Below are 22,624 nucleotides of genomic sequence, written 5' to 3'. Positions count from 1 at the left end.
GCAGGGGCAGGTGTTGGGTGAGCAGGGGGATGGATGAGCAGGGGCAGGTGTTGGGTGAACAGAGGGATGGATGAGCAGGGGCAGGTGTTGGGTGAGCAGGGGGATGGATGAGCAGGGGCTGGTGTTGGGGGAACAGGGATAGGTGATAGGTGAGCAGGGGCTGGTGTTGGGGGAATAGGTGAGTAGGGGCAGGGTTAGGTGATTGATTGATGGGTGAGTAGGGGCAGGGGTTAGGTGAACAAGGATAGGTGATTGATTGATTGATGGATGGGTAGGGGTTGGTGATGGGTGAGTAGGGGTAAGGTAAACAGGGATAGGTGAGCACGTGCAGATGTTGGGTGAACAGGGTGATAGATAAACAGGATAGGGGCGATACTGTTCGGCCGTGTTGGGAGGGCCGATCTGCAGGAGTCCAGCGGTGACCAGGCCGCCCCTTTTTACTGCTCTCTTGTCGCTGGCTCAGGCGGGGAAGAAGTGACTCATTCCCGGGCCATAAACTGCGTCGATCCGAGGCCCGACAGAGCCGCGCTCCCAGCCGTGGGTGAAGTGAGATGTGTGATTTCTCTCCCCTTCATGTTAAATTCTCTTCAGTTCCAGTCCCCGGGCCTTCCGTCTTATTCCGCACACTTCCAGCGAGCAGCGCAGTTACCCTCCCGGCCCGGCCTTTCTGGTACAAGGCGTCACCCGTAGCAACGAAGCAAACGGCCAATCGAGCGTGACGACCAATCGGAATCTTGGTTGCTAAGGTTACTGGCGACAGCCAATAGCATTGCAATTTGCTAACACATATCGCGGCGGGGTGGACCAGTCGGATTCCGGGTTGTTAGGAGGTAGCTTCTGGGTGTGGGGAGGTGAGGAGCGGGCGGAGAGACCGGTGAGTGAGTGAGTAGCCCTGGCGGCTGAGACTGTTCCTGGGCGGAGGAAGGAGGGGGAGAATCCGGTGATTTCTTTAACAGAAACAAAGGAGGCTGTAAACTCTCCGGGTCAGGCGAAGTGAACGGGAGGGTCCTCCGCCTCCAATGTGAACCGGGCTCTCCGTTGATCCATCTCTGATCTGCACATTTCCAGCAACTGCAGCTGTTTGCACGCTGCCGGTAGTTTCTTTATTGGGCGGCTGACCGCTGAAGACCGACCTGTGTGGACTGGAGTCTGAGTAATGGGACGTTATATTGTCATGGGGAAATGAACCAGAGCTGATAAAACATAAGAACATAAGAAATAGGAGCAGGAGTAGGCCATACGGTCCCTCGAGCTTGCTCCGCCATTTAATACGATCATGGCCGATCCGATCATAATCTCAGGTCCACTCCCCATAACCCCTTATTGGTTAAGAAACTGTCTATCTCTTTCTTAAATTTATTCAATGTCCCAGCTTCCACAGCTCTCTGAGGCAGTGAATTCCACAGATTTACAACCCTCTGAGAAGAAATTCCTCCTCATCTCTGTTTTAAATGGGCGGCCCCTTATTCTAAGATTATGCCTTCTAGTTCTAGTCTCCTCCATCAGTGGAAACATCCTCCCTGCATCCACCTTGTCAAGTTCCCTCATAATCTTATACGTTTCAATAAGATCACCTTTCAATCTTCTGAATTCATAAGTCAATCCCCTCATTTCCAGAATCAACCTAGTGAACCTTCGCTGAACTGCCCCCAAAGCAAGTATATCCTTTTGTACATATGGAAACCAAAACTGCATGCGTAAGATAAGAGAAGTAGGTGTACGGGAACAGCCAGGCAATAGTGATTACAATAAACTAAGGTTTAAAATAATGATGATTGAGAAAGACATAAGACAATAGCTATTTGAGGGGATGGGAGTGGAACTAGGGATGGTAAACTAGGAAAAAAATCGCAGAGAACAGCAGTGGAAAATTATTTTAAAAGGTAGCCTTCAGGAGAAATATATTCTGCTCAAAAAAGAACAAACTAGCCAATAATGAAACACCATGGATGAATAAAGATAGTCATAATTGAAACTAAAGAAAAAGGCATAAATTATATACATGGACAATAAAGGAGAATGACAAAAGGAAGGAAATAGGAAGAGGTTAGAAAAGAAGCTTTAAAAAAATTAGAAAAGCAAAGAGGAACTACAAAATTAAATTAAGCAATATAAAAATAAATGGTGAAGTATGCTACAGACACATCAATAACAAGAGAAGTTAGGATAGAGCGTGCAGGAGATGCACTTGGGGAATAACAGTAAAATGGCATAAATATTGAACAGCTACTTTGCCTCTTTATTTACCAGGGAGACTAATAAGGTGGTCATCACACTAGAAGAGGACATCAGATAGATAGAGGACTGGAATTTGTGGTCCTGATAATGGCGAACTGATAGCGTTCGCTGTCATTTCGCCATTGACACTAACCGCAACTTCAATATTTAGCGCATGTGCAGCCTAATGCAAAAATTTGGAAGTTGCGGTCTGTCATTCACTGCTCTTCCACATGCTGTGTCCAACTCCCAGGTACTTGAGCACAAAAAAAAATCTTAAGTTGATACTCCAGTGCAGTGTTGAGGGAGCGCTGCTCTGTCGGATGAGATGTTTAACCGATGCCCCGTCTGCTCTCTCAGGTGGATGTAAAAGATCCCATGGCACTATTTTGAAGAAGAGCAGGGGAGTTATTCCCTATGTCGTGCCCAATATTTTTCCCTCAATCAACAAAAAAACAGATTATCTGGTCATTATCACATTGCTGTTTGAGGGAGTTTGCTCTTGTGTGCAAATTGGCTGCCATGTATCCCACAATTTTAACAGTGACTACACTCTAAAAGTACTTAAATGGCTGTTGAGCGCTTTGAGACGCCGGTGGTCATGAAAGGCGCTATATAAATCCAAGTCTTTTTCCTTTTTCTGTGGTAATACCGATGTTAAATACCCCATTAAAAGTTGGACCCTTTTGGATTAGAAGTAATTGAGGCTTTGGCAGCGTACTGACTGCTAAACAATAGTTACGGCCCTGAAAAACTAATTTTTAATTTTGTGTCAAATTTAATAAAAATTTAAATTTAAGAAACTTTTTTCAAATTTCATTTTTATTTCAGGTTTGTCTTTCCCCTTGTGAGAGGCCCAGTCTTTGTTTTGTTCTCTCTAACATTTTTTTAAAGATCAAAGGAGCTTACCCACTTCTGAATTCCCTGTTTATGAGAATTCTGCGTTGTGTTTGGTTGCTTAGACAGCTTATCGACTTCACAGCAGATCTTCACTGGGAATCCCCGTTAACTTGCATTGATTTCATTATGCATCAGAAAAGCTGAAATTCTTGGCACGGAGATTGTGAGACTTTTGTGGGAAGCGTACTTCAGGGCCTATGGCAAATGCCTTTGTTTTTCCGCTGAGCACAAATTACAGGCCATTATGACATTTAAAATAGAAAAGGGGGAGATAATTGATAAACTAATCGAACTTAAAGAGGTTAAAACTCCTGGTCCGGATTTATTGCATTCACTCATAAAATAAGTTAGGGAAGAGCTAGCAGGGGCACTCTTACATAAGTATAAAAATTAATTCGAACAGTGAATAGTGCTAGAGCGGAGCCAGCTAATGTTGTTCCTATACTAAAAAGAGAGATGGAACAAGTCAAGGATAATTGACAACAAGCCAAAGAAGGAGTGATTAGATGGGGTGATTAAAAGCTTGGTCATAGAGGTAGGTTTTAAAGAGGGTCTTAAGGGAGGAGACAGAGACAGAGGCGGAGAGGTTTAAGAAGGGAATTCCAGAGCTTAGGGTGTTGTTGGCTGAATGGTGGGGTGGAGAGTGGCGGATGCATATGAGACCAGAGTTGGAAGAACACTGAGTTCTTGTAGGGCTGAAGAAGGTTACTGAAAGAAAGAATTTGTATTTATATAGCGTCTTTCATGACCTCAGGACAGCCAATGAAGTACTTTTTTTGAAGTGTAGTCACGACGTCGCAAACTGAAGCCAATTTGCACACAGCAAACTCCCACAAACAAAAATGTTATAATGATCAGTTAATCTGTTTTTGTGATGTTGGTTGAGGGATAAATATTGGCCAGGACACCAGGGAGATCTGCCCTGCTCCTCTTCAAATAGTGCTGTGGGATCTTTTATGTCTATCTGAGAGGACAGGGGACTCGTTTAGATGTCTCATCTGAAAGACAAACCCTCGGACGTGCAGCACTCCCTTAGTACCGCACTGGAGTGTCAGCCTGGATTATGTGTTCCAGTCTCAGGAGTTGGACTTGAACCCACGATCTTCAGACTCAGTTGGCTACCAACTGAGCCATGGTGAGATTTGATGGAGCGATTTGAACACTTTATTGAGAAATTTAAATTTGCCTGCAGCCAATCTAAGTAGGTGAGCAGAACTTGGTGCAGTCTAGGATATGGGCAGCAGAGTTGGAGAAGCTGAAGTTTATGGTGGGCAGAAGATGGAAGGTCAGCCTTGAGAGCATTGGAATAATGGAGTCTGGAGACAATAAAGGTATACATGAGGATCTCAGTGGGTGGTCTTTTGATGGAGAGGATATAGGGTCAGAATCTCTATTTGGGGTCAAAAAGGATGCTGAGGTTATGAACAGTCTGGTTCAGTATGAGACAGTGGCTAGGGAAGGGAATGGAGTTTGTGGTGGGGGCTAAAGACACTGGCTTTGGTCTTCTGTGTTTATTTGGAGGAAATTTGCAGCACATCCAGCACTGTATGTCATACAAATGGACTGCCAACAGGCAGTGGTGGAGTTAAGAGAATTGCTAGTAAGGTGGAACTTGATGCCATATCTTTGGATGATGTCTCCGAGGGGCAGTATGTAAATTAAAATTAGGAGGGGACCAAGAAGAAATCCTTGGGGGAACTCCAGAGAGTAACGGTGGGTGAGCAGAAAGAGAAACCATTGCAGGCAATACTCTATCTACAACTGGATAACTAAGAGTGGAACCAGGGAAGGTCAGTCCCACTAAACTGGGCATGGAGGAGGATGGTGTGGTTGACCTTGCCAGAGGTTGTAGAGAGGTCAAGAAGGATAATGCACTGTCGTCACAGAAGATGTAATTTGTGACTGATTAACTCTGTTTCATTCTGGCGCACAGGCGGAAACCTGATTAGAGAGGTTCAAATATTGAGTTGCGGGACTGATTTTGAGGCGAAAACACGTTGAATGAAAGGGAGGTTGGAGTTGGGGGCAGTTTGCAAGGATAGGGAGGGGGGGAGGATGTTAATTGTCGGTTTTTTAAGAGAGCAGTGATGATGGCAGATTTGAATGGGGAGGGGAACAGTACCTGAGGAGAGACCCATTTACAGTGTATAATTTAGTAACTTTTTACAACATAAATGCACAAATAATTATACATATTAGTAAAAGTTGTAGTTATAATTTTGGAATATGTTCCCAAAATACCAAGACCAAAAATAGCAGTAGATTAGAGCCTTAGGTGTATTTTGTTGGTTCTAGTGGCTGGGGAACACTTGGTGATGGACTAGGTTTTTAAATTTCATTGCATTTCAAAATTTCTTGCAGAGTATATTTCCTAATTACTGCCAGTACACTATAAAATATAAGTGTCAGCTTGCCTCAGTGGTAGCCTTCCCACCTGAGTCAGTCGGTTTAAGTCCCACTCCAGAGTTTAGGCTTCACTACAATAGTGAAGAAGTATAGCATTACCAGAGGTGCTGTCTTCCGGATGGGTCCAATCCATCCTCTCGGGTAGATGTAAAAAGTCTTATGGTACTAGTCGAAGGAAAGTGGAGTGTTCTCCAGTATCCTTGCAAACATTTATTATTCCACCAATATCCCCAAAAGCAGATTAACTAGTCGTTTTATCTCATTGTTGTTTCTAGCACCTTGCTGTGTGGATTTGGGCTGCAACATTTGCCCACATAACAACAGTGACTACATTTCAAAAGTAATTAATTGGCTGGGGAGTGTTTTGGAAAGTCCTGGAGATGCAAAAGGCACTATATAAATGCAAGAACTTCCTTTGTGACCATTTGTCAGAATGCAAGTTCTTTTCCCAGCTGTTCAGATTTAACAGGTTGGCCGTCTCTTTAATAGGTTAACTGCTGAACTTCAGTTCTATCAAACGTCTTCCAATTTCTTTTCAGTAATTTTAAAATTCCACTTGTGTGCAAGAAAATATTTATTTTTACCACAAGTCCTACTCCAATTGTTGATATTTACTATTTCTTTCAAGGCAAAGTTTTGGCAAAATGTTTCTTACAGCATTTTTGCTTCGGAAAGGAATCCCAGGCAAACAGTGGATAGGAAAGTACAGACGTCCTAGACAGATTACCTGGCAAATGAAACGCAATGTAATTCAGAGGCTGGAGATCGAAAGGGAGACCGAGTACTGGCTGAGCCGCCCCTGGATGACCAGGGAGCAGGAAAGAGGTCATGCTACACAACGCAGAGCTGAGCGTTGGGAAGCCTTCAAGACTGCCAAAGCTGCAACTTTCCCTGAATCCAAGTATATTGATGAGCATTTAAAGCACCTAAATGTAACCAAAAAATGGGGCATGTGAGAGGTTTGGCAGATGAAGCCTTTTTTGATTGTGATGGCAGGTCCAGTGAAGGAGTTTAAACAGTGCTCCCTGATAATTATTGCAAGGAGTGCCATACGTTATGTATAATTTCTTAATGTTGGAAATGGCCTGTTGTGTTCAGAGCAATTGGGTAATTTTATGACTTGATAATTGATACCAGAGAGATTTACATTTCTATGTTACCTTTGTTCCACTGTCTCTTCTAAAAGTTGTACATCTATTAGCAACCATGTTATTTAAATGTGCCTGATAACTTAAATTAATTTAAAAATAAAATGAATTTAAAAATTGGCACTTTTTTTCTGGTATGCAGTTTCATACTTGCGTTTATATTGAATGGGCACTGTGCTTTTACTTGCATTTCAAACACAATTTCTGATAATTGTTCTTCAAGCTCTTGTTAAAGGAGAATAGTAGGGGGAAAATAGAGAATTTAATGCTAATTCCTTTTTCTGCTCGCCAACCCACCAATTCCCACTTGAGGCTCATCAAATTTACAGATCAGGAACATCCCAGCTTCAATTTGCAGTCTGGGTTAAGGAAAACTGGTCAAGGTTTCTGCTGTGGGTAACTGTGTAGCAACCACTGGAATTATCTGTGAACATTAGGTGAAGACTGGATCAGCGCCCTCCGCGGCAGAATAGCCTGCTAGATATAACTGTCAAGGGACACTTAGGTGAAGTTCTTAGAGACATTCCGCACCCATGGAATTATGCCTCAGCAAGAAATCATTTCTTTCAGAAGTGGAGGAAATTGGTGAAAGAAATCCTACTGGAGAAGAGATGTTTATTGTTTTATGGAGATCGCCATATTGGGGCTTATAAAACCTAACCTCGTCAACATATAATCCATGTTTTCCTGCCTCTGGCACGCTGCAGTTTGTATGAAGTGGTGTAAGATTCAACGTTCTTAATTCTGGATGCTGATTCTAACACGGAAAATTAAATTCAAAAGTGTTGAAGTATAAAAATGTACAATCATCAGTGTGTAACAACATGTTGTCATTTGTAAATTAATGTTTTATTCCAAAGGCATACTTCGTCTCAACAAATTATTTTAATTCTGTTTTGTTTCCTTGACTCAGATCACAGGCAAATTCCAGTGTATAGCTTTGTAAATCATAGGTGATGTTTTTTTAAATGGAGTCTAATACAAAATATTTGTTTTTGTTACATGTTCTCAAAAATACTTTGTAGAAAGCCTTTGAGTAAAATATAATTTCCATCTGACTACTGTGATTTTTTTACTGTTATATGCTGTGAAGGAATAATTCATGTATATCCATCTACTTCTGAGTCGGAAAAAGGTCATCAATAGGTCTTCCTTGTTCAATATATTTATCCATGTTGATCAGCAGTTTAATGCCATCAACTACCAGCTGCAACAGTTGAACTTCTGAGAAACCAATTCTATCTGCGTTAGAAATATCCCAGACTTCACTTTCAACAGAAGCACAGGCAGCACCTAGAAGATAAGTGAGGAGTTCCTCAGTCAATTAATAAATGTACCTGTGGTTTCACTGATTACAACAGAAGCAAATCTATAATACAGAACAGGAAGTCAAAATGATTCATTTAACATTTTACACAAGCAACGCTATAAGAATTATAGAGACATTGTGCCATAATTTGCTGTCAAAATAAAGGTGAGGCTAATACTACTTCAGGTGCGGGGCAAATGCGCAGTTAAACGCAAAAGTCCAAAAGTTTCTGTCCAAGATGCGTCGTTAGCTTTGTAGAAACCATGCAAATGCATTGAATACTGTTAAGTTGCTGTATTTGCACGGTAGATACTGTAATGTCTAGCTCCAAACTGTGGACAGCTGTGTTACTGCAGCTAGTGCTGTTTAATAAAGAGCAGGTCACCTGACCAGCAGGTCAGAGGTTGCCGGAACCTGCAGCCATCTTGCATGTTGTATGCTTCCCTGAAGATATCACATTTGGTGACGGGAATGGGATGTAATCGGATAATACAAAGCTGAAATTTCTGTTGGTGAAGGATTCAGCCAGCCGACAGAGAGACTTTGAGAGCTTCTCTGTTTTTGGAAACAGCTACAAATCCAAGGTAGATTACGAGCACACTTGGGTAAATTGCCAGAGTCAAAATGGCTGCCCCATGAGAGTTATAGGGCATTTCAACGCGTACGTGAAAGTTTCAGAGCGTATGTGGATCGGCAATAAATGTTTTTTATTGCAAATATCGAAATTCCCAGTAATGAAGACAATAACCAGGCGGTGTTGGAACAAAACAGAGCGATATTCTTGACTGAGGCCAGGCCCGAGTTTTTATGAAATGCTGATAAATTTGCTTGTGCCTGACAAGCCAAAGGATACAACGCTGAAACAGATTCTAACTAAGCTAGAACAACATTACAGGCCCGTTCCGTTAGAAATTGCTGAACAGTATCGTTTCGGAATACAAAATCAGAAGGCCAAAGAAAATATCAGTGAGTACATTGTAGCATTAAAAAAACTATTCACTGTAATTTCCGAGACTTTCAGAACCGAGTGTTGCGAGGACCACATATCTTCACCAGTCTTCTTGGTAACCACTTTACCCATTTATGGTGATGGTTCTTCACTCTCACCTGATTTAATTTCAAACTTCTCTCTTTTACTCTACCTCTATCATGATTCTCTTTCTGTTTTAATTGTGTCTCTTCTCCGCACTGTGCCAAGTTTGGTTTTTACAACGAGAATCTGGTTCGTGGCTGTCGTTTAAGAAACAACTCTGCTGGTGTTCTACCAGTAGTGTGAGGAGTATTATGAGACATTAGAAAATTAGCCAATTTGTGGTCCAATGACAACTGTCATTTCTTTGGATTTGGATCCAACATCTGTTTGATGAGGGCCCGTTTTAGAATTTGTACAGTGCGCTCTGCTGCACCATTCGAAGCAGGGTGGTATGGTGGAACCTTGGTATGTTTCACACCATTTTTGCTCGTGAACTGTGCAAATTCTTCTGACTGAAATTGTGGTCCATTATCCGAAACAATTTCTTCTGGGAGGCCAAATGAAAATAATTTTTGCAAAATGTCTATAATGTTTTACTTGTTATTTTCCACATTGGAAACACCTCGACCCACTTCGAATGGCTATCAATCACAATGAACAATTGTTGTCCTTCTAGCTCAGCAAAATCAATATGTCGCCTTTGCCACACCCTGGAGGCCATTTTCATGGCTGTAATGGTGGTTGCTTGCTTACCGATTGACATGTCGTACACTGACTTACGATGTACTCTATATCTTTATCAAGACCTGGCCACCATAAGTAACTGCATGCAAAACTCTTTGTCAACCACATTCGCAGGTGGTGGTCATGGAAGTCGAATAATTTGGACCTGAATTTTTTTGGTATAACCACTCTTGCACCCCACATGATGCAATCTTTATTGACTGATAATTCATTCCTGCGAATGAAGAATGGATGAATATCTTTGTCTGTTACCTGGTTTGGCCATTCGTTTGCAATATAATCATACACCTTTGACATAACTGGGTCATGTTTGGTTGCTCCACCAATCTCTTCAACTGTGCCTGGCAGTTCATCAATGTATGAAAAATAGAACACCTCTTCCCTATCGGCTGTAACTTGTGATGAGAAAGGCAATCTAGACATAGCATCAGCATTACTGTGATCAGCTGATCGTCTGTATTCAATATCAAGTATATGCTGACAAAATCAAAGCCCATCTCTGCATTTGAGCTGCAGCTAATGTTGGAACTGGGGACTTTGGATGGAGGATTGCTCTCAGGGGCTAATGGTCTGTAACAAGAGTAAACTTACGACCATACAAGTATTTGCGGAACTTCTTGACCCCAAAAATTAATGGCAAAGCTTCCCTTTCGATTTGCGCATAATTACGCTCACTGGCACTGAGAGTGCGTGAAGCAAAAGCAATTGGTCTCTCCTCCCCACTACCTAATACGCGAGAGATTATTGCCCCAACTCCATACGGACAGGCATCACATGCTAGCTTGATCTCCTGAGATAAGTCATAGTGAAATAACATGGTGCTCTCTACCAAGTTGCTTTTACACTCCTTAAATGCTGTACCGCATTCTTTTGACCACTTCCAATGGACCTGTTTTTTTAATAGTTCATTCAGTGGATGTAAATTTGGTAGGAACTTCCCATAATAGTTCAAAAGACCCAAAAATGATCAAAGTTCAGTGACATTCTTGGGAGTGGGTGCATTTCTGATTGCATCCAATTTTTCCTTGGTTGGATGTAAACCATCTTTGTCTACTCTGTACTCCACTGAGTTTTTAAATAACTCACACTTGCGAGCAGACACTCGTACTCTGTGCTTCTCTAGCCATTTGAGGATTTCATTCAATATGTTATTATGAATTTGTCTATTTGGTGCTGAAATTAGTATGTCATCTAAATAACATAACATACTACCCCTTCAATACCTTGCAAAATCTGGTATATGCAAGGAATATGGCAGGGGCGGAAGACACGCCAAATGGTAGCCTAGTAAATTGATAAAGGCCTAGATGGGTATTTATAGTCAAGCATGACTTGGACTCCTCATCTAGTTCAAGCTGTAAGTAGGCATTCGTAAGATCCAATTTTGAGAAAATATGACCTCCTGTCAGTGTTGTGAACAAATCTTCTATATTTGGCAATGTATTGGGGACATTACCCTGTAGAACCTGGTTTACGGTTACTTTATAATCACCACACAATCTTACCTTACCATCGGACTTAGGTACAACAACAATGGGTGTAGCCCAATTACATCGATCTACCTTAGAAATAATGTTCTCAGTCTCCATAAATGGGTAAAGTGGTTACCAGGAAGAGTGGTGAAGATATGTGATCCTCACACATATTTGGTCAAGATGTTTGATAGTGGACAGGTTAGGTTTGTTCACATTGATCATATTTTACCCACAGACATGGAAGTAGTTAAGAGTGGGAGTGATTCAATTATTTATGACTCATCAGATAGTTTTGATACACCAGTAACATATCCTACATCCAATGTACTGGAAACAAATCCAAGAGAAAGTCAGAATTTAAGTCTGAGTCCAAGTCAGGAAAACAAACAGTCTGAAGTTAGAGAGAGTTCAAATGGAAATCAAGGGCATCCCTTGAAGGAAAACTTCCCTCAGGATCAGTCTCGAATGAGTTTAAATTCGACACCATGTTTGGAAGGTTCTGTTCGAGAGCGAAGGTATCCTCTTCGAAACAGAAAACAAGTAGTTAAGCTTGATTTGTAAATATGGCAAAATAAGTGTAACACCATGCAAGTTATGTATGATGATTGTTTGCTTTAATAACTTCTTCATTAAGGAGGGAGAAGTGTAATGTCTAGCTCCACACTGTGCCTGTAATACTGCAGCTAGTGCTGTTTAATAAAGAGCAGGTCACCTGTCCAGCAGGTCAGAGGTTGCTGGAAACTGCAGCCACCTTACAAGTTGTGTGCTTTGTGCTTCCCTGAAGATATCACAGATACGAACTACTCGTCACAAAGTTAAGTCTTCTCCATTTTATTCTAAGTACAGTTTTAACGACATGATAGTGTTAATTACTGCTGGTCAACCTCTGGCACTGAAAATTAACTATTAGAAGTTTAGCGTCTCAGCTTTTAATTGTTGGCGATTTAAAAATGTAAAATGTTTTAACTTTTCTTGTCTTTTCTTTCTCTCTAATATTTCTTCCCCTCCTTATTTCTCTTTTTGTGCCTAATTTGACAATGAATTCACCAATTCTAATTTACACTTCCTTCCCAGCCCTTGTGCTATTAATTTCACAATCCTACAATCAGGTTAAGCAGATACGCTGTTGCTTGCCCAGTTCACTCGGGTCCCAGACGCCTGGTCACGTCGCTGCGTTATCAGCTCGCACTTTCAGCAACTTGTGGCATGAACTATCATTGTGATTAAACGTTTGTTGCCTTCCAACAGCAAATTATGACCACATTATCATGATCTGATCAGTTATGTTGAAAGACAATTAACAAGATCAGTAAATAGAAGAGACCACAATTTAATTTTCATCTAATAGAAGCAAATATAAACATAGAGCAGTTGTTAGCCAGAAACATAGAAAATAGGTGCAGGAATAAGCCATTTGGCCCTTCGAGCCTGCACCAACATTCAATAAGATCATGGCTGATCATTCCCTCAGTACCCCTTTCCTGCTTTCTCTCCATACCCCTTGATCCCCTTAGCCGTAAGGGCCATATCTAACTCCCTCTTGAATATATCCAATGAACTGGCATCAACAACTCTCTGCGGTAGGGAATTCAACAGGTTAACAACTCTCTGAGTGAAGAAGTTTCTCCTCATTTCAGTCCTAAATGCCCAACCCCTTATCCTAAGACTGTGTCCCCTGGTTCTGGACTTCCCCATCATTGGGAACATTCTTCCCACATCTAACCTGCCCCGTCCCGTCAGTATCTTGTAAGTTTCTATGAGATCCCCTCTCATCCTAAACTCCAATGTATAAAGGCCCAGTTGATCCAGTCTCTCCTCATATGTCAGTCCCGCCATCCTGGGAATCAGTCTGGTGAACCTTCGCTGCACTCGCTCAATAGCAAGAATGTCCTTCTTCAGATTAGGAGACCAAAACTGAACACAATATTCCAGGTGAGGCCTCACTAAGGCCCTGTACAACTGCAGTAAGACCTCCCTGCTCCTATACTCAAATCCCCTAGCTATGAAGGCCAACATACCATTTGCCTTCTTCACCGCCTGCTTTACCTGCATGCCAACTTTCAATGACTGATGAACCATGACACCCAGGTCTCGTTGCAGCTCCCCTTTTCCTAATCTGCAGCCATTCAGATAATATTCTGCCCCCAAAGTGGATAACCTCACATTTATCCACATTATACTGCATCTGCCATGCATTTGCCCACTCACATAACCTGTCCAAATCACCCTGCAGCCTTTTAGCATCCTCCTCACTGCTCACACTGCCATCCAGTTTAGTATCATCTGCAAACTTGGAGATATTACACTCAATTCCTTCATCTAAATCATTAATGTATATTGTAAAGAGCTGGGGTCCCAGCACTGAGCCCTGCGGTACTTCACTAGTCACTGCCTGCCATTCTGCAAAGGACCTGTTTATTCCGATTCTCTGCTTCCTGTCTGCCAACCAGTTCTCTATCCACATCCGTATATTACCCCCAATACCATGTGCTTTGATTTTACACACCAATCTCTTGTGTGGGACCTTGTCAAAAGCCTTTTGAAAGTCCAAATACACCACATCCACTGGTTCTCCCTTGTCCACTCTACTAGTTACATCCTTAAAAAATTCCAGAAGATTTGTCAAGCATGATTTCCCTTTCATAAATCCATGCTGACTTGGACCGATCCTGTCACTGCTTTCCAAATGCGCTGGTATTGCATCTTTAATAATTGATTCCAACATTTTCCCCACTATTGATGTCAGGTTAACCGGTCTATAATTACCCATTTTCTCTCTCTCTCCTTTTTTAAACAGTGGTGTTACATTAGCTACCCTCCAGTCCATAGGAACTGATCCACAGTCAGTAGACTGTTGGAAAATGATCACCAATGCATCCACTATTTCTATGGCCACTTCCTTAAGTACTCTGGGATGCAGACTATCAGAACCCAGGGATTTATCGGCCTTCAATCCCATCAATTTCCCTAACACAATTTCCCGCTTTATAAGGATATGCTTCAGTTCCTTCTTCTCACTAGACCCTCGGTCCCCTAGTATTTCCGGAAGATTATTTGTATCTTCCTTCGTGAAAACAGAACCAAAGTATTTGTTTAACTGGTCCACCATTTCTTTGTTCTCCATTATAAATTCACCTTAATCTGACTGCAAGGGACCTACGTTTGTTTTCACTAATCTTTTTCTCTTCACATAGCTATAGAAGCTTTTGCAGTCAGTTTTTATGTTCCCAGCAAGCTTCCTCTCATACTCTATTTTCCCCCTCCTAATTAAACCCTTTGTCCTCCTCTGCTGTATTACAAAATTCTCCCAGTCCTCAGGTTTGCAGCTTTTTCTGGCCAAATTATATGCCTCTTCCTTGGATTTAACACTATCCTTAATTTCCCTTGTTAGCTACAATTGAGCCACCTTCCCAGTTTTATTTTTACTCCAGACAGGGATGTACACTTGCTGAAGTTCATCCATGTGATCTTTAAATGTTTGCCATTGCCTATCCACCGTCAACCCTTTAAATATCACTCGCTAGTCTATTCTAGCCAAGTCACATTTCATACCATCGAAGTTACCTTTACCCAAGTTCAGGACCCTAGTCTCTGAATTAACTGTGTCACTCTCCATCTTAATAAAGACTCCTACCATATTATGGTCACTCTTCCCCAAGGGGCCTTGCACAACAAGATTGTTAATTAGTCCTTTCTCATTACACATCACCCAGTCTAGGATGGCCAGCCCTCTAGTTGGTTCCTCGACATATTGGTCTAGAAAATCATCCCTAATACACTCCAGAAAATCCTCCTCCACCACATTGCTACCAGCTTGGTTAGCCCAGTCAATATGTAGATTAAAGTCGCCCATGATAACTGCTGTACCTTTATTGCACGCATCCCTAATTTCTGATTTGATGCTATCCCCATCCTCATTACTACTGTTTGGTGGTCTGTACACGACTCCCACTAGCGTTTTCTGCCCTTTGGTATTTCGTAGGTCCACCCTTACAGTTTCCACATCATCCAAGCTAATGTCCTTCCTTACTATTGCATTAATTTCCTCTTTAACCAGCAACGCCACCCCACCTCCTTTTCCTTTCTGTCTATCCTTCCTAAATGTTGAATTCCCCTGGATGTTGAGTTGCCAGCCTTGGTCACCCTGGAGCCATGTCTCCGTGATGCCAGACTACAGACCAGTTAGCCTAACATCTGTCATTGAGAAAATACTAAAGTCTATTATTAAGGAAGTAGTAGCAGGACATTTAGAAAATTATAATACAGTCACGCAGAGTCAGCATGGCTTTATGAAAGGGAAATCATGTTTGACAAATTTGGTGGAGTTCTTTTAGGATGTAATGAGCAGGGTGGATAAAGGAAAACCAGTAGATGTTGTGTATTTGGATTTCCAGAAAGCATTCGATAAGGTGCAACATAAAAGGTTACTGCACAAGATAAAAGCTCACAGGGTTAGGGGTAGTATATTAGCATGGAAAGAGGATTGACTAGCTCACAGAAAACAGAGTCAAGATAAATGGGTCATTTTCAGGTTGGCAAACTGTAACTAGTGGGCTGCTGCAGGGATCAGTGCTGGAGCCTCAACTATTTACAATCTATATTAATGACTTGGATAAAGGGACCGAGTGTAATGTAGCCAAATTTGCTGATGATACAAAGATAGGTGGGAAAGCAAGTGTGAGGAGGACGCAAAGAATCTGCAAAGGGATATAGTGAGGCTTAGTGAGTTGGCAAAAATTTGGCAGATGGAGTATAATGTGGGAAAATGTGAGGTTATCCACTTCAGTACTAAAAAATAAAAAGCAAATTATTATTTAAATGGGGAGAAATTATAAAATGCTGCGGTACAGAGGGATCTGGGGGTCCTTGTACATGAAGCACAAACAGTTAGCATGCAGGTACAGCAAGTAATTAGGAAGGCAAGTGGAATGTTGGCCTTTATTGCAAGGGGAAGGAGTATAAAAGTAGGGAAGTCCTGCTACAACTGTACAGGGCGTTGGTAAGTCGACACCTGGAATACTGCGTCCAGTTTTGGTCTCCTTATTTAAGGAGGGATACACTTGCATTGGAGGCAGTTCAGAGAAGGTTCACAAGGTTGATTCCTGAGATGAAGGGATTATTTTATGAAGAAAGGTTGAGCCTATACTCATGGGAGTTTAGAAGAATTAGAGGTGATCTTATTGAAATGTTTTAGAGTCTGAGGGGGCTTAACAGGGTAGATGCAGAGAGGATGTTTCCCCTCGTGAGGGGAATCTAGAACTAGGGGGTATAGTTTCAAAATTAAGGGTCGCACTTTTAAAACTGAGATGAGGAGGAATTTCTTCTCTCAGAACGTCGTGAATCTTTGGAATTCTCTACCCAAGAGAGCTGTGGAGATAGAGAGATTTCTGACGACACAAGAGTCGAAGATTATGAGGAGTGGGCATGGAAGTGGCATTGAGGCCAAGATCAGATCAGCCATGATCTTATTGAATGGCGGAGCAGGCTCGAGGGGCAAAATGGTCTACTCCTGCTCCTATTTCTCAAGTTCTTATTTGCTGCCACACCCACTTGCCCTAATGTCCAGTTAAGTGTCACTACAGCAGCTTTTGGAGTTAGTGTTTCCAGGAATTTAACACACCTAAAAATGCTTTTGCAGTCAGTTTTTATGTTGCTGGCAAGCTTCTTTTCGTACTCTATTTTCCCCCTCTTAATTAAACCCTTTGTCCTCCTCTGCTGAATTCTAATTTCTCAGTCCTCAGGTTTGTTGTTTTTTCTTGCCATTTTATATGCCTCTTCCTTGGATTTAACACTATCCTTAATTTCCCTTGTTAGCCATGGTTGAGCCACCTTCCCAGTTTTATTTTTACTCCAGACAGGGATGTCCAATTGCTGAAGTTCATCCATGTGATCTTTAAATGTTTGCCATTGCCTATCCACCATCAACCCGTTAAGTATCATTTGCCAGTCTATTCTAGCCAATTCATGCCTCAAACCATCGAAGTTACCTTTCCTTAAGTTCAGGACCTTAGTTTCTGAATTAACTGTGTCACTCTCCATCTTAATAAATAATTCTACCATGTTATGGTCACTCTTCCCCAACGGGCCTCGCACAACAAGATTGCTAATTAGTCCTTTCTCATTACACATCACCCAGTCTAGGATGGCCAGCTCCCTAGTTGGTTCCTCAACATATTGGTCTAGAAAACCATCCCTAATACACTCCAGGAAATCCTCCTCCACCGCATTGCTAAAGTTTGGTTAGCCCAATCAATATGTAGATTAAAGTCACCCATGATAACTGTTGTACCCTTAATACATGCATCCCTAATTTCTTGTTTGATGCTGTCCCCAAACTTACTACTACTGTTTGGTGGTCTGTACACAACTCCCACTAGCGTTTTCTGCCCCTTGGTATTCCGTAGCTCCACCCATACCAATTCCACATCATCCAAGCTAATGTCCTTTCTTACTATTGCTTTAATTTCCTCTTTAGCCAACAATGCCACCCCGCCTCCTTTTCCTTTCTGTCAATCCTTCCCAAATGTTGAATATCCCTGGATGTTGAGTTACCAGCCTTGGTCACCCTGGAGCCATGTCTCCGTGATGCCAGTTATATCATACCCGTTAACTGCTATCTGCGCAGTTAATTCGTCCACCTTATTCCGAATACTCCTCGTATTGAGGCACAGAGCCTTCAGGCTTGTCTTTCTAACACACTTTGCCCCTTTAGAATTTTGCTGTAATGTGGCCCTTTTTGCTTTTTGCCTTTGGACTCTAAGTCCGCATCGATACCGGGCCACCACATGTGGGATTTAGCTATCGCTTTCATCATTATGATGCCTGGGTGGGTACTATGGAGGTCATTGATGAAGGTGTCTCTGCCCTTCTTGGGAACCACTACTCGATTGCCCCACAGGTGGCAGTCTGCCTGTATAGACATTTCATCTTTGCGCCGCTGGAATGGCTTTATCTGTTCCTGCATTTCCACTGGGACACTGGACCAGCTCCCGTGAAGCACACAGTTTTTGACTAGGGACAACAAGGGGTCCTGGCTCGTTCAGGTTTTGATCTGCCAGGCAGTGACAGGTGATTGCTCACTCTCAAATGCTTCCATAACCATGGCTAAATCTGCAGACTCCCTTTACTCTCGGAAAACAGGGACATGAGTGGCTTATGGTCAGTTTCCAATTCGAATTTTAGACCAAACAGATATTGATGCATTTTCTTTACACCATAGACACACGCTAATGCTTCTTTTTCAATCAGTGTTGGCTCTCTCAGCCTTAGACAGACTCCTGGTTGCTTAAGCAACCGGTTGCAATTTCCCAAAATCATTTACTTGTTGCAATACACACCCGACGCCATATGACGACGCATCACATGCTAGTACCAAACGCTTACATGGATCATACAACACAAGCAATTTGTTTGAGCATTAAAATTTTCAAGCTTTTACAAAGTCATTTTCTTGGCTTTTGCCCCAAACCCATTCGTTCCCTTTATGCAGTAAGACATGCAATGGTTCTAATAGTGTGCTGAGACCCGGTAAGAAGTTACCAAAGTAGTTCAGGAGTCCTAGAAATGACCGCAGCTCCGTCATGTTCTGTGGCCTCGGTGTGTTCTCGATTGCCTCCGTCTTCTAATCGGTGGGCCTTATGCCATCCGCCGCGATCCTCCTCCCCAAGAACTCCACTTCAGGCACCAGGAAAATGCACTTCGAGCATTTTAACCTGAGCCCCACGCGGTTGAGTCGACTAAGAACCTCCTCCAGGTTCTACAGATGCTCGACTGTGTCCCAACCTGTAACCAAGATGTCGTCCTGGAAGACCACGGTGCACGGGACCAACTTCAGTAAGCTTTCCATGTTTCTCTGGAATATCGCCGCCGCTGATCGAATTGCAAACAGCATCTGTTACAAATGAAAAGACCTTTGTGCATGCGCAGTGATTCCTCCAGTTCCTACGTCATGTAGGAACTGGAGGAATCACTGTTGCAAAGAGGTCATCAGCCTCTGGTAGTGGATATTGGTGCTGCAGGGAGAAATGATTGATAGTTACCTTGTAATCGCCAGAGATTCTGACAATGCCATCTCCCTTGAGGACTGGGACAATAGGACTTGCCCACTCGTTGAATTCATTCGGTGAGATGATGCCCTCTCATTGCAGCCGGTCTAGCTCGATCTCTACCCTTTCTCTCATCATGTATGGTACTGCTCTCGCCTTGTGATGGATGGGTCACGCTCCCGGAATTAGGTGGATCTGCACTTTTGCTCCTTGCTCCAATGCCTGGTTCGAACAGTGAAGGAAATTTTTTTAAGACCTGCGCACACGAAGTGTCGTCAGCGGGTGATAGCACTCGGACGTCGCCCCAGTTCCAGCGAATCTTTCCCAGTCAGCTCCCGCTGAGCAGTGTGGGCCCATCGCCCGGTACCACCCAGAGTGGTAGTTTGTGCACCGCTCCATCGTAGGAGACCTTTATGGCAGCATTGTTGATTATGGGAATCAGTTCCTTTGTATAAGTTCTTAGTTTTGTGCGAATTGGAGTTACGACTGGCCTTGAGGCCTTGATGCACCACAGTTTCTCGAAAGTCTTTTTGCCCATGATGGACTGGCTTGCGCCCGTGTCCAGCTCCATTGACACCAGGAGTCCATTTAATTCAACATTCAGCATTATCGGGGGACAATTCGTGGTGAATGTGTGCACCCCATGTACCTCTGCCTACTCGGTCTGAGGCTCTGGTTCATTGTGATCCTCTGTGGATCTTTCTTCCTCTGCAACATGGTGGTTTGCAGGTTTAGCAGGCTTTGCAGCTCGCCTGCACATCCGTTGGAGGCATCCCATTGTTCTACAGCCCTTGCAAACATACCTTTTGAATCGGCATGAATGGAAACGATGTTCACCCCCGCAACGCCAACAAGGTGTTAATGGCCTTGCATTCATCACCCTTGATGTTGGACTCAGACATCTGCGGACGTGCAGCTGCAGGCATGTGTGACCTACCCTGTACGTTATGATCTGAAAACAACTTCACTTTGTTCACAGTACTTGTAGCAGCACTTGTGTGCTGAGAGATTTGCTTAGTATTGTCACAGGTGGCAATGAACGCCTGGGCTATCGCTATGGCCTTACTCAAGGTTGGGGTCTCTACAGTCAAAAGTTTGAGAAGTATGGTTTCGTGGTCAATGCCAAGTACGAAAAAGTCTCTGAGCATGTGCTCCAAATGTCCTTCAAATTCGCAATGTCCTGCAAGGTGTCTTAGCTCAGTGACATAACTCCCCACTTCCTGGCCTTCAGACCTTTTGTAGGTGTAGAACCGGTACCTCGCCATCAGAACGCTTTCCTTTGGGTTCAAATGCTTTCGGATCAGTGTGCACAAATCATCGTACGATTTCTCCGTGGGTTTCGCTGGAGTAAGCAGATTCTTCATGAGGCCATACGTTGGTGCCCCACAGACGGTGAGGAGGATCGCCCTTCCTTTGGCAACATTCTCGTCTCCATCTAGCTCGTTGGCTATGAAGTATTGCTCGAGTCGCTCCACAAAAGTTTCCTAATCATCGCCCTACGAGAATTTCTCCAGGATGCCCACTGTTCTCTGCAACTTTGGGTTCGCTATCTGTATCTCGTCGCCAGTTTTAATGTATGGAGAAAGAGTCAGACTGAACACGGTGAGCTCAAAGTAAAGTGTGACCTTTGTCTTTTATTGCAGGTCTCCAGAGTGCCTTTCTAACCTGCGAGGCCTCCTTAAATACCTGTGCTCTCAAGGGATTATGGGATCCCTTGGGTCTCCAGGGGATGAGCCCTTTGGTGGCTGTACAGAGTAAATACAAGTCTACATATATAACAAAGATCACCTCTCATTCTTATGAATTCCAATGAGTGGAGGTCCAACCTACTCAACCTTTCCTCATAATTCAACTCCCTCATCTCCAGAATCAACCTAGTGAATCTTCTCTGAACTGCCTCCAGAGCAAGTTTATCCTTTCGTAAATATTGAAACCAAAACTGCACGCAGTATTCCAGGTATGGCCTCACCAATACCTTATATAGCTGTAGCAAGACTTCCCTGCTTTTATACTCGACCCCCTTTGCAATAAAGGCCAAGATATCATTGGCCTTCCTGATCACTTGCTGTACCTGCATACTATCCTTTTGTGTTTCATGCACAAGTACCCCCAGGTCCTGCAGTACTGCAGCATTTTGCAATCTCTCTCCATTTAAATAATAACTTGCCCTTTGATGTTTTTTCTGCTAAGTGCATGACCTCACACTTTCCAACATTATACTCCATCTGCCAAATTTTTGCCCCCTCACTTAGCCTGTCTATGTCCTTTTGCAGATTTTTTGTGTCCTCCTTTTCCTACCATCTTTGTATCGTCAGCAAACTTGGCTACGTTACACTTAGTCCCTTCTTCCAAATCATTAATATAGATTGTAAATAGTTGGAGTCCCAGCACTGATCCTTGCAGCACCCCACTTGTTACTGGTTGCCAACCAGAGAATGAACCATTTATCCTGACTCTCTGTTCTCTATTAGTTAGCCAATCCTCTATCCATGCTAATATATTACCTCCAACCCTGTGAACTTTTATCTTGTGCAGTAACCTTTTATGTGGCACCTTGTCAAATGCCTTCTGGAAGTCCAAATACACCACATCCACTGTTATAGAGGTGGAATTATGCGGTTTTTGTGATGGAGAGGAGCATGGGTCAGAAACTCAGTTTAGGTCGAATAGGATGCCATGGTTGCATCCTATAATGTCTTTAACATAGTAAAATGTCTCAAGGGGCTTCACAGAAGTGTAATCAGACAAAATTTGACATCAAGCCACATAAGGAGAAATTATGATTCTATGATTATGACAGTTGATCAAAAGCTTGGTCAGTGGTAGGTTTTCAGGAGCGTTTTAAAGGAGGAGAGGTGGAGAGGTTTCAGGAGGGAATTCTACAGGTTAGGGCCTAGAATGCTGAAGGCATAGCCCCAACGGCGGGGCGTAGGAAATTGGGGATGCACAAGATGCCAGAATTGGAAGAACGTAGCTTTCTTGGAGGATAGTAGGGCTGGAGCTGGTTACAGAGATAGAAAAGAGCAAAGTCATGGAAGGATTTGAATACAAGGAAATGAATTTAAATATTGAGGCATTGCTAAGTGAGAGCCAATGTAAGTCAGCGAGCAAAGAGGTGATAGTTGAATGGGACTTGGTGCGAGTTATGATACAAACAGTAGAGTTTTGGATGAGCTTAGGTTTATGGAGGGTAGATGATGTGGGGCTGGTCAAGTCTGGTGATAACAATGAGGGTTTCAGCAGCAGATGGGCTGATGCAAGACGGAGATGAGTGACATTACGGAGGTGGAAGTAGACACTCTTGTTGATGGAGGATATGGGGTCGGAAACTGTGCTCAGGATCAAATAGAATGCTGAAGTTGTGAAGAGCCTGGTTCAGCCTCAGTGACCAGAGAGGGGATGGGAAC

General features: G+C 42.9%; 2 protein-coding genes across 4 annotated transcripts in view; one reads left to right on the top strand and one right to left on the bottom strand.

Moving 5' to 3' along the window:
• Positions 1–815: 815 nt before the first annotated feature.
• Positions 816–6,791, top strand: mrpl57 (mitochondrial ribosomal protein L57). Of its 2 annotated transcripts, none has more exons than XM_070889420.1 (2): positions 816–874; positions 6,152–6,791. In XM_070889420.1, exon 2 carries the CDS (start codon positions 6,168–6,170, stop codon positions 6,477–6,479), a length of 312 nt encoding a protein of 103 aa, XP_070745521.1. In that variant the 5' UTR covers positions 816–874; positions 6,152–6,167; the 3' UTR covers positions 6,480–6,791. The 2 variants fall into 2 exon arrangements, with proteins under 2 accessions (XP_070745521.1, XP_070745522.1); XM_070889421.1 differs by lacking the exon at positions 816–874 and adding an exon at positions 894–1,654.
• A 737-nt stretch (positions 6,792–7,528) lies between these two features.
• LOC139273082 (creatine kinase M-type-like) overlaps positions 7,529–22,624 on the bottom strand; it is a 48,337-nt gene continuing 33,241 nt past the window's right edge. For both annotated transcript variants that reach the window (XM_070889417.1, XM_070889418.1), the window contains exon 9: positions 7,529–7,964. In XM_070889417.1, the coding sequence (XP_070745518.1) occupies positions 7,786–7,964 (179 nt within the window). In that variant the 3' untranslated portion in view covers positions 7,529–7,785. The remainder of the gene's footprint in view (positions 7,965–22,624) is intronic.

The sequence above is a fragment of the Pristiophorus japonicus genome, chromosome 9 (genome assembly GCF_044704955.1).
Source record: "Pristiophorus japonicus isolate sPriJap1 chromosome 9, sPriJap1.hap1, whole genome shotgun sequence".
NCBI lineage: Eukaryota > Metazoa > Chordata > Chondrichthyes > Pristiophoridae > Pristiophorus > Pristiophorus japonicus.
The sequence above is the reverse complement of the archived record's forward strand: the minus strand, read 5'-3'. Positions and strand labels throughout refer to the sequence as shown.